The following is a 13,525-nucleotide window of genomic DNA, read 5'->3' as shown; positions in this document are numbered from 1 at the left end:
GATTCCTACTCCAGAGGTTGCATATCACCATCCTCACTTAAGGCACCTTGCTGATGAGATTCCCGCAATGGACATGAATGCTGAAATCTTAGTCTTGCTAGGAAGAGACATTCTTAGAGTACATAAGGTACGTGAGCAGTGTGATGGACCTGAGGATGCCCCTTATGCACAAAGACTTGATCTAGGCTGGGTAATAGTGGGCGATGTATGCTTGGATAGAATGTGTACATCATCTGAGATCCACTCCTTCAAAACTTACATGTTAGGAAATGGACGCGCATCCCACTTCAAAGAGTGCCCTCACCATTATGAAATAAAGGAGAAGCCTCTTGACATCATCCAAGTACCTGATGCCACTCCTATCCTGTGTGATGACAACCTAGGTACCACAGTGTTTTGTACCACAAGTGACGACAACAAAATAGCCTTGTCAGTTGAAGACAGAGAGTTCATCAAAATAATGGACAAAGAATTCTTCAAGGATGAGTCTAACAGCTGGGTTGCACCATTGCCTCTTCGTGCTGCAAGGGTCAAACTGCCAAACAATCGGGAACAGGCTTTATCCAGATTCAACTCACTTCAACGAACATTAAAGAACAGGCCTGAAATGAAGGACCATTTCATTACCTTTATGAAGAGGATCTTTGACAATGAGCATGCTGAGCCAGCTCCACCTCTTCAAATACACGATGAGTGCTGGTACCTACCCTTCTTCGGAGTGTACCATCCACGTAAGCCAAAACAAATTAGGGTAGTGTTCGACTCCAGTGCCAAGCATCAGGGCGTATCCCTGAACGATATTCTTCTCACTGGTCCTAACCTTACCAACAACCTTGTAGGTGTACTCATGAGGTTCAGAAGAGAGCCAGTTGCCATAACTGCGGACATTGAACAAATGTTTCATTGCTTTATTGTACGAGAAGACCATAGGAACTTCCTAAGGTTTCTGTGGCACCGTGACAACAACATGAACAATGAGATGATTGAATACCGCATGAAGGTTCATGTTTTCGGAAATAGCCCCTCACCTGCCGTCGCAACATACGGTTTACGAAGGACTGCTCTTGATGGAGAACAGGAGTATGGCGCAGATGCTCGACATTTCGTCGAGAGAGATTTCTATGTGGACGATGGACTTAAATCTTTACCTACAGCGGAAGAAGCCATAGACCTGCTCCAAAGGACACAAGTTATGCTTTCTGAGGCTAACCTCAGACTACACAAGATTGCCTCAAACAGTGTTGCTGTTATGAAAGCCTTTCAACCTGGCGATCATGCCACAGGGTTTAAAGACTTAAATCTGGGGATGGACATGCCACCTGTGCAGAGAAGTCTGGGCCTACGGTGGGACTTATTAAAGGACAGCTTCGGCTTTCAAGTCAGCTCTGCAGACAAACCATTTACCAGGCGTGGAGTTCTGTCAGTGGTGAACAGCCTATACGATCCAATGGGATTTGTGGCTCCCATCACCATACAAGGTAAATCCATACTTAGACAGCTCTCAGAGACTATCAAAGATTGGGATGCCCCACTACCAATAGACAAACTTTCAAGGTGGGAGTCCTGGAAACAGTCGTTACATGCCTTAGATGGAATCCGTATACCACGCTGCTACACTCCGACTTCCCTTGCTACCAGTCGGAGGAAAGAGCTGCACATCTTCTCAGATGCATCTACTGAGGCCATAGCGGCTGTTGCCTACCTCAAGGTAAGGGATTCAGCTAATCTAACCCATGTAGGGTTTCTGTTTGGGAAAGCTAAGTTAGCACCCAAGCCTGAACACACAATTCCTAGGCTTGAACTTTGTGGGACTGTGCTAGCTGTAGAGATTGCAGATTTCATACTGCGTGAGCTAGACATTCAGATAGATGACCTCAAATTCTACACAGACAGCAAGGTTGTTCTGGGCTACATATACAACCAGACTAAACGTTTCTATGTCTATGTCAGCAACCGTGTAGAAAGAATAAGAAAATCATCTAAACCTGAACAATGGCATTATGTTCCATCTGAAATTAATCCTGCAGATCATGGCACCAGGCCAGTGTCTGCGAGTGCCTTCGTAAATTCTTCTTGGTTAACAGGTCCTGAATTCTTGTTGGCTGATCCAGAAGAAACCACGGCTGACGTCTTCAGTCTTCTAGAACCCGACAAAGATCCAGAGGTTCGTCCTGAAGTTAAAACCCTTGTCACCAGAACTGAACAAAGATGTGCCTTGGGCTGTCAACGCTTTGAACGTTTCTCCAAGTGGACAAGGCTGGTACGCACCACCGCAAGGTTAGTTCATATTGCACACTGCTTTCACACAAAGCTCACAGATGCTCACTGTCAAGGTTGGCACATGTGCCAAAAGCTTCTTTCTGCAAAAGACATTGCTGAAGCTGAACTGATCGTAATACGCAGTGTACAACAGGATGTCTTTGGCTCAGAAATCAGACGTATCCGTGACAAGGGGGACATTCCAAAAAACAGTCCAATTGCTAACCTGAACCCATTCATTGACAATGATGGCACGTTAAGGGTTGGTGGACGCCTAAACAAGGCTAAGTTCAGTGAGCAAGAACAGAATCCTCTCATTATACCTGCTCGCCATCACATCACCACTTTGCTCATACGGCACTACCATGAAAGGGTGAAACACCAAGGTAGACACTTCACAGAGGGAGCCATAAGAGTTGCAGGCCTTTGGATTATAGGAGCAAAAAGACAGATTACAGCTACACTGCACAGCTGTGTTCAGTGCCGCAAACTAAGAGGGAAACATCAGCAACAGCAAATGTCAGATTTGCCAGCTGACAGGTTAAGTACTGACCCACCCTTTACTCACGTTGGTCTGGATGTCTTCGGACCATGGATGGTAACAGCCCGCAGAACACGAGGTGGCCAAGCCAATAGTAAGCGATGGGCAGTGCTGTTCACCTGCATGAGTGTACGTGCAGTACACATTGAAGTAATAGAATCTATGGATGCCTCAAGTTTCATCAATGCTCTAAGACGGTTCCTTGCCATCAGAGGACCAGTCAAGACACTAAGATCCGACTGTGGAACTAATTTCGTTGGAGCTTGTCGAGAGTTACAGCTCAACTCTAGGCCAATACAAGACCTTTTAGCTGAAAGAGGCTGCACATGGATTTTCAATCCTCCTCATTCTTCCCACATGGGTGGTTCATGGGAGAGAATGATAGGAATCACGCGAAAAATACTGGACTCTATGCTCATGGACTTGAATTCCACAAGACTTACCCACGAGATTCTAACCACCTTCCTGGCAGAAGCATCTGCCATAATCAATTCAAGACCACTTGTTCCAGTGTCTACAGATCCAGAGACCCCAACTATCCTTACTCCAGCCACTCTTCTTACCCAAAAGCTTGGGACTGTTCCCGTGCCACCTGGAGACTTTAAATCAGGAAATCTGTGCTACGATCAGTGGAAGCGAGTACAACACCTTGCCAACTGCTTCTGGAATCGTTGGAAGATGGAGTATCTTTCTACTCTGCAAGGACGCAGGAAATGGCAGCGCCCGAACCTTAACATCCAAGTTGGAGATCTCGTTCTGCTTAAGGATCAGCAAGCTGAAAGAGTCGAGTGGCCTATGGGTCTCATTGTAAAGAGCGTTCCTAGTGATGACGGTAAGGTACGTAAGGTGGAGGTGAAAGTTTCAAGACACGGGACTGTAAAGACTTTCATCAGACCTATCACGGAACTCATTTTGCTCTTGCCGTTTGGAGACTGAACTTACTTGGGTATGCTGTTGGATCCTACCTGCGACTTCGAGAAGGAAGTATCTGGAACTTTAGTTGTCACAACTTGAAGCCTTATATTATAGTTGTTGTATTATATGCATGTTCTCCATTATGTCTTTCAGGTTTTCAAGACATCAAGCAAATTGCGCTGTTGTTTATTTGCATAACTACCATTGTATTATGTAAATAGTGGCATTATCATGCCAGACGGGGAGTGTGCTGCCCCAATAGGGGCATAGAATATGAGATGCATAGCCTCAGTTAATATTAGCATTGTTATATAGATTGGAGTCTATATAGTGTGGTTTGCCTACTATTTTCTCATAGCTAAATCTATGTGTTATCCTATGCTGCCATCTAGTGGCCTTTGTTGCAATGCACATGTTTTTATGTGATTCTTTGAGTTACCACATATTTTCACTGTATGTATGCCCCTCCCTGCTTCCTGTGTGGAGTACTTCCTGTGTCATCTCTCCAGCCAGCAAGCCACATGTAGAAGGACACTCATGTACTCTGCCCAGGGTAGGAAAGGCATCATCTTTTGACCGTACAATACTATCACCATTCATCTGCTGTTCCTGTTATCTGCTGTAACCCCTGAAGTTAAAGAATAAACACCTCTTTTGAATGAATCGGTATTGACGAGTTCAGCTGTCTGACAAGGATTGTCCACAGTGAGTATATCTGCTTATACAGGCCAGGCATAGAGGTCTCAGCAAGGGATATATCGCTATCACAACAATCGGAGTCAGAATACGGACTTCTTATCTCGAGTCCAGTTGGACAACAACGAATGGTCCCTACACACAGATGTGTTCAATTGGCTTCTAACCTTGGGAATATCCCCAGAAGTGGATCTATTTGCGTCCCCGCGCAACCACAAGTTGATGAAGTATTATACGAGGGGCAGGGATCCCCAAGCCTATGGGATAGACGCTCTCACGGATCAATGGAGATTTCAAAAAGCTTACGCCTTTCCACCAGTCCCTGTGATCTTTCGGTTCCTTCACCGGCTCAAATCAGAGAATGCGGAAATCCTCGCAGTGATCCCCTTTTGGCCAAACAGGCCCTGGTTCTCTCTCCTATCGCTCCTCAGCTATCGGGATCCAATTCCTCTTCCCCCCAAACCAGATCTTCTCTCCCAAGGCTCAATATGGCACCCATGTCCAGCTCGTCTGCACCTCAGGGCGTGGTTCTTGAGAGGGGAAGGCTTAAAGCACTAGGTTGTCCAGAAGAAGTCATGTCAACCCTGCTTAACGCCAGAAGAAACAGTACTAACAGAGTGTATGAACGTATTTGGTCAAAATTTTCAGACCACATGTCGTCGAGGTCCAACCCTCCTAGCTCTCCAGAGGTTCAAGATATCCTTAGCTTCCTACAAACGGGCTTGGTCTTACCTTTAGCAGTCAGTTCTCTCCGAGTGCAAGTCTCAGCCATCTCTGCGTTTACAGGGATCTCTTGGGCTAACCATTCCCTGGTTCGCCAGTTTTTCAAAGGTGCCATTCGGCTCAGGCCACAAAGAAAACCGAGGTTCCCCAAATGGGATCTACCTCTTGTTCTGGACTATCTTACCTCGATCAGCTCTAATCCGGATAAACCTCTTTCAGCTAGAGACCTTACTCTCAAAACCATCTTTTTAGTTGCAGTCACTTCAGCTAAGAGGATCTCCGACATAAGAAATCTGGGTTCAAAAGAACCATTCCTGACCTTCTTTCCTGACAGAGCAGTATTAATTCCTATGCTGGGCTCAAATCCTAAAGTGACATCCATTTTTCATGAAAATCAGGAAATTGTCCTGCCCACCTTTGGGTTGTCTGAAGATCAAAGTGTTCATCCCCTTGATGTAGGACGCACATTAAATCTATATCTAGAAATGACAAGTTCTTTCAGGCAAACAGACTTTCTTTTTGTCCTTCTCCATGGGAAGAATAGAGGGAAGCGGGCATCAATCAGATCCATCTCAACTTGGATTGTTCAGACCATCCAGAGGGCATATAAGGAGAAGGGCCTGGCTCCTCCAGAGGCAGTAACTGCACATTCAACTAGGAGCATCTCGACTTCTTGGGCAGCCTCACGACATGTCGCACCTGAAGTTATATGCAGAGCGGCTTCGTGGTCTTCAATTAATACCTTTGTCTCTCACTACTGTATTGAACCGGCTGCTTTGTCTTCCTTAAATTTTGGTTTACAAGTGCTGTCGGTGGACAGTGTTAAATAAATTTATGTTCTCAGCATTTTTGCCCACCCGGGTTTTCTTTTGTGAGTTATTTCCCACACGTATGCTGCCATGGAGCCAGTCAGGAAAAAGGAAAATTTATTACCAAATACTTACCGTAATTTTCCTTTCCTGATAGGCTCCATGGCAGCAGGAGTCCCTCCCAAAATGCGTGGAGTAGGATAGTTACGGAACAAGGCTGAGAGCCCACAGCTAAGATTTATAGGGGAGGGGTCCTATTGGGTAGTTATGGAGGCGGGGCTAACCCACACGTATGCTGCCATGGAGCCTATCAGGAAAGGAAAATTACGGTAAGTATTTGGTAATAAATTTTCCTTTGTTGTGTAGGTTTCTAATTATGCATATTGTTAGAGTTTCTCTGAATAATTATTTTTTCATAATTTATCTCATTTTAAATTATGGAAGATTTCTAAATAGGCCAAGAGACAAGGGTCTAATTAACATGCAACTTTCCCAAAGAGAAAGAAACGGCATAGAGTGTGATTCAAATAGGTTTGTAAAAAGAGCAAAAACCCACCTCTGAACAATGGGGTGATATTTTTCACACACACCTGAAGCCCAGAAGAGGGACATCTTATTAATCTGAAACTGTTTTTTTGTTTACTAATCAACAAATGTTATTTTACCAGCCGAATGAAAAATAATTTCTTGTAAAGAGAAAATTCTACGCATTGAGGGTTATTTACGAAAGGCAAATCCACTTTGCACTACAAGTGCAAACTACGGGCCAGATCCACATACATGTAGAACGGCGCAGCGTATCAGAGATATCTTACCTGGCTCTAAGTCGAATCCAGGAAGAATTTGCTCCGTAAGTTACGGCGGCGTAGTGTATTTCTGGCGGCGGAATTCAAATCAGCGGGTAGGGGGCGTGATTCATTCAAATGAAGCGATTCCCCGCGCGATTGAACTGCGAATGCTCCGTTTTGAAATTTCCCGCCGTGCTTTGCGCGAAATGACGTCGCAACGACGTCATTTTTTGAACTTCGACTTGACTTACGCAAAAAAAAAATCTAATTTCGACGCGGGAACGACGGCCATACTTTAACATGGCAAGTCTATGTATACGCCGCAAAATACCATCTTTAACTATACGCCAGAAAAAGCCGACTGCAGATGACGTTAGAAAATGCGACGGCCGCACGTACATTCGTGGATCGTCGTAAATCGCTAATTTGCATACCCGACACGGAAAACGCCACCCAGCGGACGCCGAAGTATTGCATCTTAGATCCGAAGGCGTACGAAGACGTACACCTGTCGGATCGAACCCAGAAGCCGTCGTATCTTGTTTTGAAGATTCAAAACAACGATACGACGCGGGAAATTTGAAAGTACACCGGCGTATCAGTAGATACGCCGGCGTACTTCGTCTGTGAATCTGGCCCTACAAGTGCAAAGTGCACTTGAAATTGTACCAAAAGTGCACTTGGAAGTGCAGTCACTGTAGATCCGAGAGGTAGATCTGAAATGAGGGGAGGCTCTTCTGATTTTATTATCCAATCATGTGCAAGCTAAAATGCTGTTTTTTATTCTCCTTACATGTCCCCCTCGGATCTACAGCGACTGCACTTCCAAGTGCACTTTTAAGTGCACTTTCATGTTCACTTTGCATTTGTAGTTTGCACTTGTAGTGCAAAGTAGATTTGCCTTTAGTAAATAACCCCCATTGTGTCACTTGTGGACAAAGCAATTAACAAGCTGGGAAAATATGCAAGAATCATCACACCTAACAAGAATGAATGGAGGGTAAAGTTTCTACTGATGTGGTTGGGATCCTCTTTATTCCAATGTTACGAGGACAAAATAATTCAAACATTATCGTATTTAGTACAACTGTTATTTATTTTTATTTAAAGAATTTGCATCAGTTAACAAAAGAATACATAGCTATATAAACGAGTCTGACAGATGTTTTGAAACACTTGCAAGGTAGATTCATGCCCTGTACACACCATCGATGTATTTTTTCATCAGATATCCGATGAAGCTGACTTTCATCAGTCTTGCCTACACACCATCAGTTAAAAAAACGATCGTGTCAGAATGCGGTGACGAAAAACACAACGACGTGCTGAGAAAAATGAAGTTCAATGCTTCCAAGCATGCGTCGACTTGATTCGGAGCATGCTTGGATTTTTAACCGATGGGCGTGCCCACAGACGATCGTTTTTTTCTAGCGTTTTTTTAACCATCGGATAATTTTAAAACAAGTTCCTAGTTTTTTCACCGATGGATAAAAAAACGATGGGGGAGCCAGATAAAAGTAGGTCAGGGTCACGACTTAGTGAAGAACGCAGGCCTAAACATTGTTTGGATCAGATGTATTTCAGGTATTCCACAGAGAAGTGAAAAAGACCTAGTACAACTGTTAAATCTAATAATATGCAGACACTTTTCAGTGTCTATAGATCCATACAAGACATACAAACTCAGTCATGATTATTATGTTTATAGGTGATTGCAACCTTTACAGTAAGAAGGATGTGCATTTCATTATTTGTTAAGATGAAACATTAGACACTGTTGGGGCTCATTTATTTTTGGTAAAAGGGTACAAAAAAGAATATCAATATTTCCATATATAATATGATATATGAAAAAGCATAATTATGACATAACATCTTATCTAAAAAGGACTTAGAAATATGTGTGTTATTATGTAGACATACCCAAGTAGTGAAAATGGAATTAGTTTAAAGTGCACAAAAAAAAATTCGGTGTATAATTAATATTTTAATTATGAATCGCTATGTATGGATTTACACCTCTTTGTAGCTAAAAGTTCCCATTTAGATGCTGTTACAGCAAAAGATTAAATACCACAAATTAATAATCACCAAACCCTCAGAAAAGGATAGTTACATGTTTTCTAGGTAATATTAATACAGTTAAATCTTTATAGAATAAAAATGTGTTTATACTATAAAGATTAGACAGATGCATATTTGTCTATTTATGCTGCATAGCTTCTTGAATTAGCGCACTTTATCATTGTTTCATAACATTATCACATATTATTGCATGTTTGGCTTTTATTTGTGTGCTTAGCTAATTGAATGAGCACATAATTTTGTTATTATTATTACTTGTTTTAGAGTGTTGAGGTCACTTGCTAAAGGTTGCAGCTTTTTCATCTGTATTTTTATGCTGATATATTATTATTTGGTATTTATATTGCATATTATTTTTTTTGGGTTGTGAGGACCATAGCAGTGCACAAGTACTTCATATTTAATTTGCCTAATATGGTTTAGGGGGGGGGGATGCTTACTCACTGCCCCCCTTTTCTGACTTGCCAGGTTGCATGCCCAGATAAGGGTCTGGTATGGATTTTGATGGAGACTCCACACTGTTTTTAATTTTTTTGTTTGTTTGTTTTTAGCCGGTAATTTTTTTTTATTTAGCTGTCAGCGGGGAAACCAATTGACAGCTGATGACACATCAGTTATTAAGGACGCCACAGCTTAAAGGATCACTAAAGGATTTTTTTTTTAGCTAAATTGCTTCCTTTACCTTACTGCAGTACTGGTTTCATGTCCTCATTGCTCATTTTTGCTTTGATGTTGCTGTAAAACTGCTCTGATCTCCACACTTCCTGGTTGTCTATTTCCTTATAACCATCATACTGGGAGCTTTTCACGATGGTCTAAGCTGTCATTACTGTGTGTCTAAAACTTAACAGAACCAATCAGATTCATTTTAAAAACAAAACACTGCCCTGGATTTGTTTGTTTTTGTTCTGTGGGTCTCTTTACTTCACAGAAACATGAAACCAGTTTAAAAATGAAAGTGAAACTGTAGGCACATTATATGATTGAATTTAATCAATTTTTATGACAATCATGTCAATCATTTTTAAAAGGAATCAGTTAACTTTTATGTCTCTATACCCTGTAAACAGTCATTTCAGCAAAAAAATGTTTTTCCTTTAGTGACCCTTTAACTTATACTGCACCCTGATTGGGGAAAGCTTTACCCAATCAGGGCGCAATATGCACTGTGCAGGGAAAACACCCTGCAAAATCTGGTATTGGACGAACGGGCTGAACAGCCAATGTAAATGTAAAATGTCAAAAGTCAATTTTAAATTTAATTAAAGTTATTTTACATAATTCTCATATAGCATATGTTTTTAAACACATTTTGGAAACATTTTACATTATCTGTTTAAAAGCATTGAAAGATACTTACTTTTTTTACGAAGGTAACTTAATAAATATACAAATGGTATACCAGACAAAAATAGCCCAACGGTTCCTGAAACGGAGCTTATTATGGCAACTTGTTTTTGTTTTCCAAAGGAACCATTCCAAGCTAGAACAGAGAAACACAAAACAGTACTATTAACTTTAATAGAGCATACGGTACATTACTGATGTCTAGGGATAATATAAATAACCAAACTCATCAGAATAATTCTTTATCAAAGTATTCTTTTTTACCCCACACCACCATAATCATTCAGTCATACATTCATCTATTCAGTAGGATTATATTTATTTTGTATTAACCTGAAATATACAGTAGTTATTTTAGAATTGGTGTATGTGCTTATTGCACCTAGTATTTATCTAGATACACAGGGCCAGATTCACAGACATTTGCACTTGCGCCGCGTATCAGTGATACGCTACGGCCAACTTACGGCACAAAATCGCTGTGGATTCGAAATTCCGCCAGGTAAGATATGCAGCCATGTCCCCCACATATGCAGCCATGTCCCCAACATATGCAGCCATGTCCCCAAACATATCCAGCCATGTCCCCCATATACGCAGCCATGTCCCCAAACATATTGCAGCCATGTCCCCCCCATATCCAGCCATGTCCCCCCACATGCAGCCATGTCCCCCCACATGCAGCCATGTCCCCCGTACCTAAATAATGCCGCTGCCGCGTTAATCACAGCGCGGGGAACATTACAGTCAGCTTTCGTTTGAATAGCTGTTTTACCTGCCGCGCTGTGTATAGAGACACTCCCCCTTGCTCGCGATTGGACAGATCCATCCAAGGGGGAGTGTCTATGCGCGGCAGGGAAAACAGCTATTCAAAAGAAAGCTGACTGTAATGTTCCCCGCGCCGCGGTGATTAATGCGGCAGCGGCGGCGGCTTTGCGACACACTACGGCGGCTGTTGCGGCGGCGGCGGGGGGGAAAGTATTCTATTTTGGCATCGGGGGTATTTGCGGGAGTACGAGTACTCCCGCTAATACTCGGTATCGGTCCCGATACCGATACTGGTATCGGTATCGGGACAACCCTAGTAAATATATTTATTGGAACTGGTATATAAACCTTGTTATGTCATGGTAAAAGTTGTCACTTTCTGTAGTAAATAAAAGAAGAAAAATTAGCAGGTCCATTTGTATTTGATTTACTACCACTAGATAAGCCATAACCAAGATGACTAAATACATAGAGATAGAACTACCTGTATGAGAAATGTTGCCTATAAGTCTCAGATATATATTAAGACAAGGAGACCACTGCTAGTGACTACCAACAGAGGAGTGTTTTTTTTCTCCCACTGACCATGCATGCCAGGACATTTTTTTCTTTTCATTGATCAACAATGGATGCTATTAAATATTCCTAGCTACAGCAGTCTTTATAATGTGTCGTTTATTACATACTCCTGACCAAAGTGCTAGTTTAAACAGTTGCTGGCTTCAAAGTAAACCAGTAATAGTACAAGGACTGCAATACTATACTGTGTGTAGACTCATGACTCTATGCCCTTTTTTCTGCACTATTGAACCCTGCTCTATATTCTGCACTATGTAGCCAAGCCCACTTTTCTGTCATGCTGCTAAGGGCTCATGCACACAGGACCTTTTTACAGCTGCTGTTAGGGGCGTCTGACATTTTTTTTAACTGCTTCTAAATGGCCCTCCATGTTAGCCTGTGTCCATGCACACATAAATTGTCAGAGGCATTTGGAGGCATAAGCGTTTAGGGGCAGTAGTGCTAAACGTCAAGCATTTTTTTTGTCATAATAATAATAATAATAATAATAATAATTCCCTATGAGAGCACATTGATTTGAATAGAAGTTGCACCAGAAGTCGGATCATGATGAACCGACTTGCGGGCTGAGGATCTTGAAGAGGTGCACCATGCCAAAAATGAAAAAAAAAAAAAAAAAACAGCATGGGGTCCCCATCAAGATCCATGCTAGACCCCTCGGTCTGGTATGGATTTTAAGGGGAACCCCGCGCCCAAAAAAGTCATGGGATCCCCCCAAAATCCATACCAGACCCTTATCCGAGCATGCAGCCAGGCAGGTCAGGAAAGGGGGCAATGAAGCATCCCCCCTTTCCTGGACCTTACCAGGCCACATATCATTAACATAGGGGGGTTGGTGCTTTTGGGCAGGGGGGCCTGCCCCACCACCCCAATGCACCTTGTCCCCATGTTGATGGGGACAAAGGCCTCTTCCCAAAAACCCTGACCATTGGTTATCGTGGTCTGTGGGCGGGGGACCTATAACAAGTAACCCCTATATTCCAGCTCCCCACCCTATGTAAATGAGTATGGGGTACATCGTACCCCTATGCATTCGCCCCCATAAAAGTGTCAAAAATAAAAAAAGTACACAGGGTTTTGACAAAGTAATTTATTAAAGCATCTCTGGGGTCTCTTCTCCTTCAGATTTTCTCTCCCTCTAGCGATGTCTTCATCCTCTGGTTCTTCTCTTCTCACCGCTGATGACTTCTGTCGCCGCTGTCTTCTCTCTCTGCTGTTTTCTTTCTCTGCTGGTTCTCCTCTCTCTGCTGTCTTCCTCTGTCTTCTCCCTCTGTTCTTCCTCCGATGTTCTCTTGATGCTCTCTCCTGGTGTAATGCTAGGGCTGCCATGTGCCAATACTTATATAGCCAAGGGGTGATGCCACCCGGTGACATCATCCGGAGGCTCCGCCCCCTTGTGAAATCAGCGCCCATCGTGTTTTCATTTTTGACACTTTTTTGGGGGGTGAATGGGTAGGGGTACGATGTACCCTTAGTCATTCACATAGGGTGGGGGCTCAGGATCTGGGGGCCCCCTTGTTAAAGGGGGATTCCAGATTCCGATAAGCCCCACGCTCGCAGACCCTGACAACCAATGGTCAAGGTTTTCGGGAAGAGGCCCTTGTCCCCATCAACAAAGCACCCAACCCCCCCCCCCCCCCATGGTGAGGACTAGGGATGAGCTTGATGTTTGAGTCGAACATTGGGTGTTCGCCTGTTGACAAATAGCGAACAATTTGGGGTGATCGCGGCAAATTCGAAAGCCGCGGAACACCCTTTAAAAGTCTATGGGAGAAATCAAAAGTGCAAATTTTTGTATCTGTATTGCCGGGACCCGACAATTCATTATAGCCACGAGTAGTTTTAAATGACTTTTTTTCCTTTAGAAATTTCATTTTGTGCAGAGACTGTTCTAAACACCGGGAAAATAGGCTACTTTACAGGCATACTATAGACACCCCCCAGGTACGAAATGTAAAGGAATATTTCACTTTTATTGTTTCACTTTAATAAAATCACCGTTCCTGAAAAAATTT

General features: G+C 42.9%; 1 protein-coding gene across 3 annotated transcripts in view; it reads right to left on the bottom strand.

Annotated features, from left to right (window-relative positions):
- LOC120945518 (E-selectin-like) overlaps positions 1-13,525 on the bottom strand; it is a 223,704-nt gene that overhangs the window by 28,856 nt on the left and 181,323 nt on the right. For all 3 annotated transcript variants that reach the window (XM_040359719.1, XM_040359716.1, XM_040359717.1), the window contains one exon: positions 10,177-10,299. In XM_040359719.1, the coding sequence (XP_040215653.1) occupies positions 10,177-10,299 (123 nt within the window). The remainder of the gene's footprint in view (positions 1-10,176; positions 10,300-13,525) is intronic.

Source organism: Rana temporaria, chromosome 7 (assembly GCF_905171775.1).
Source record: "Rana temporaria chromosome 7, aRanTem1.1, whole genome shotgun sequence".
Classification (NCBI taxonomy): Eukaryota; Metazoa; Chordata; class Amphibia; order Anura; family Ranidae; genus Rana; species Rana temporaria.
This window is presented reverse-complemented; position numbering and strand designations above follow the sequence as displayed.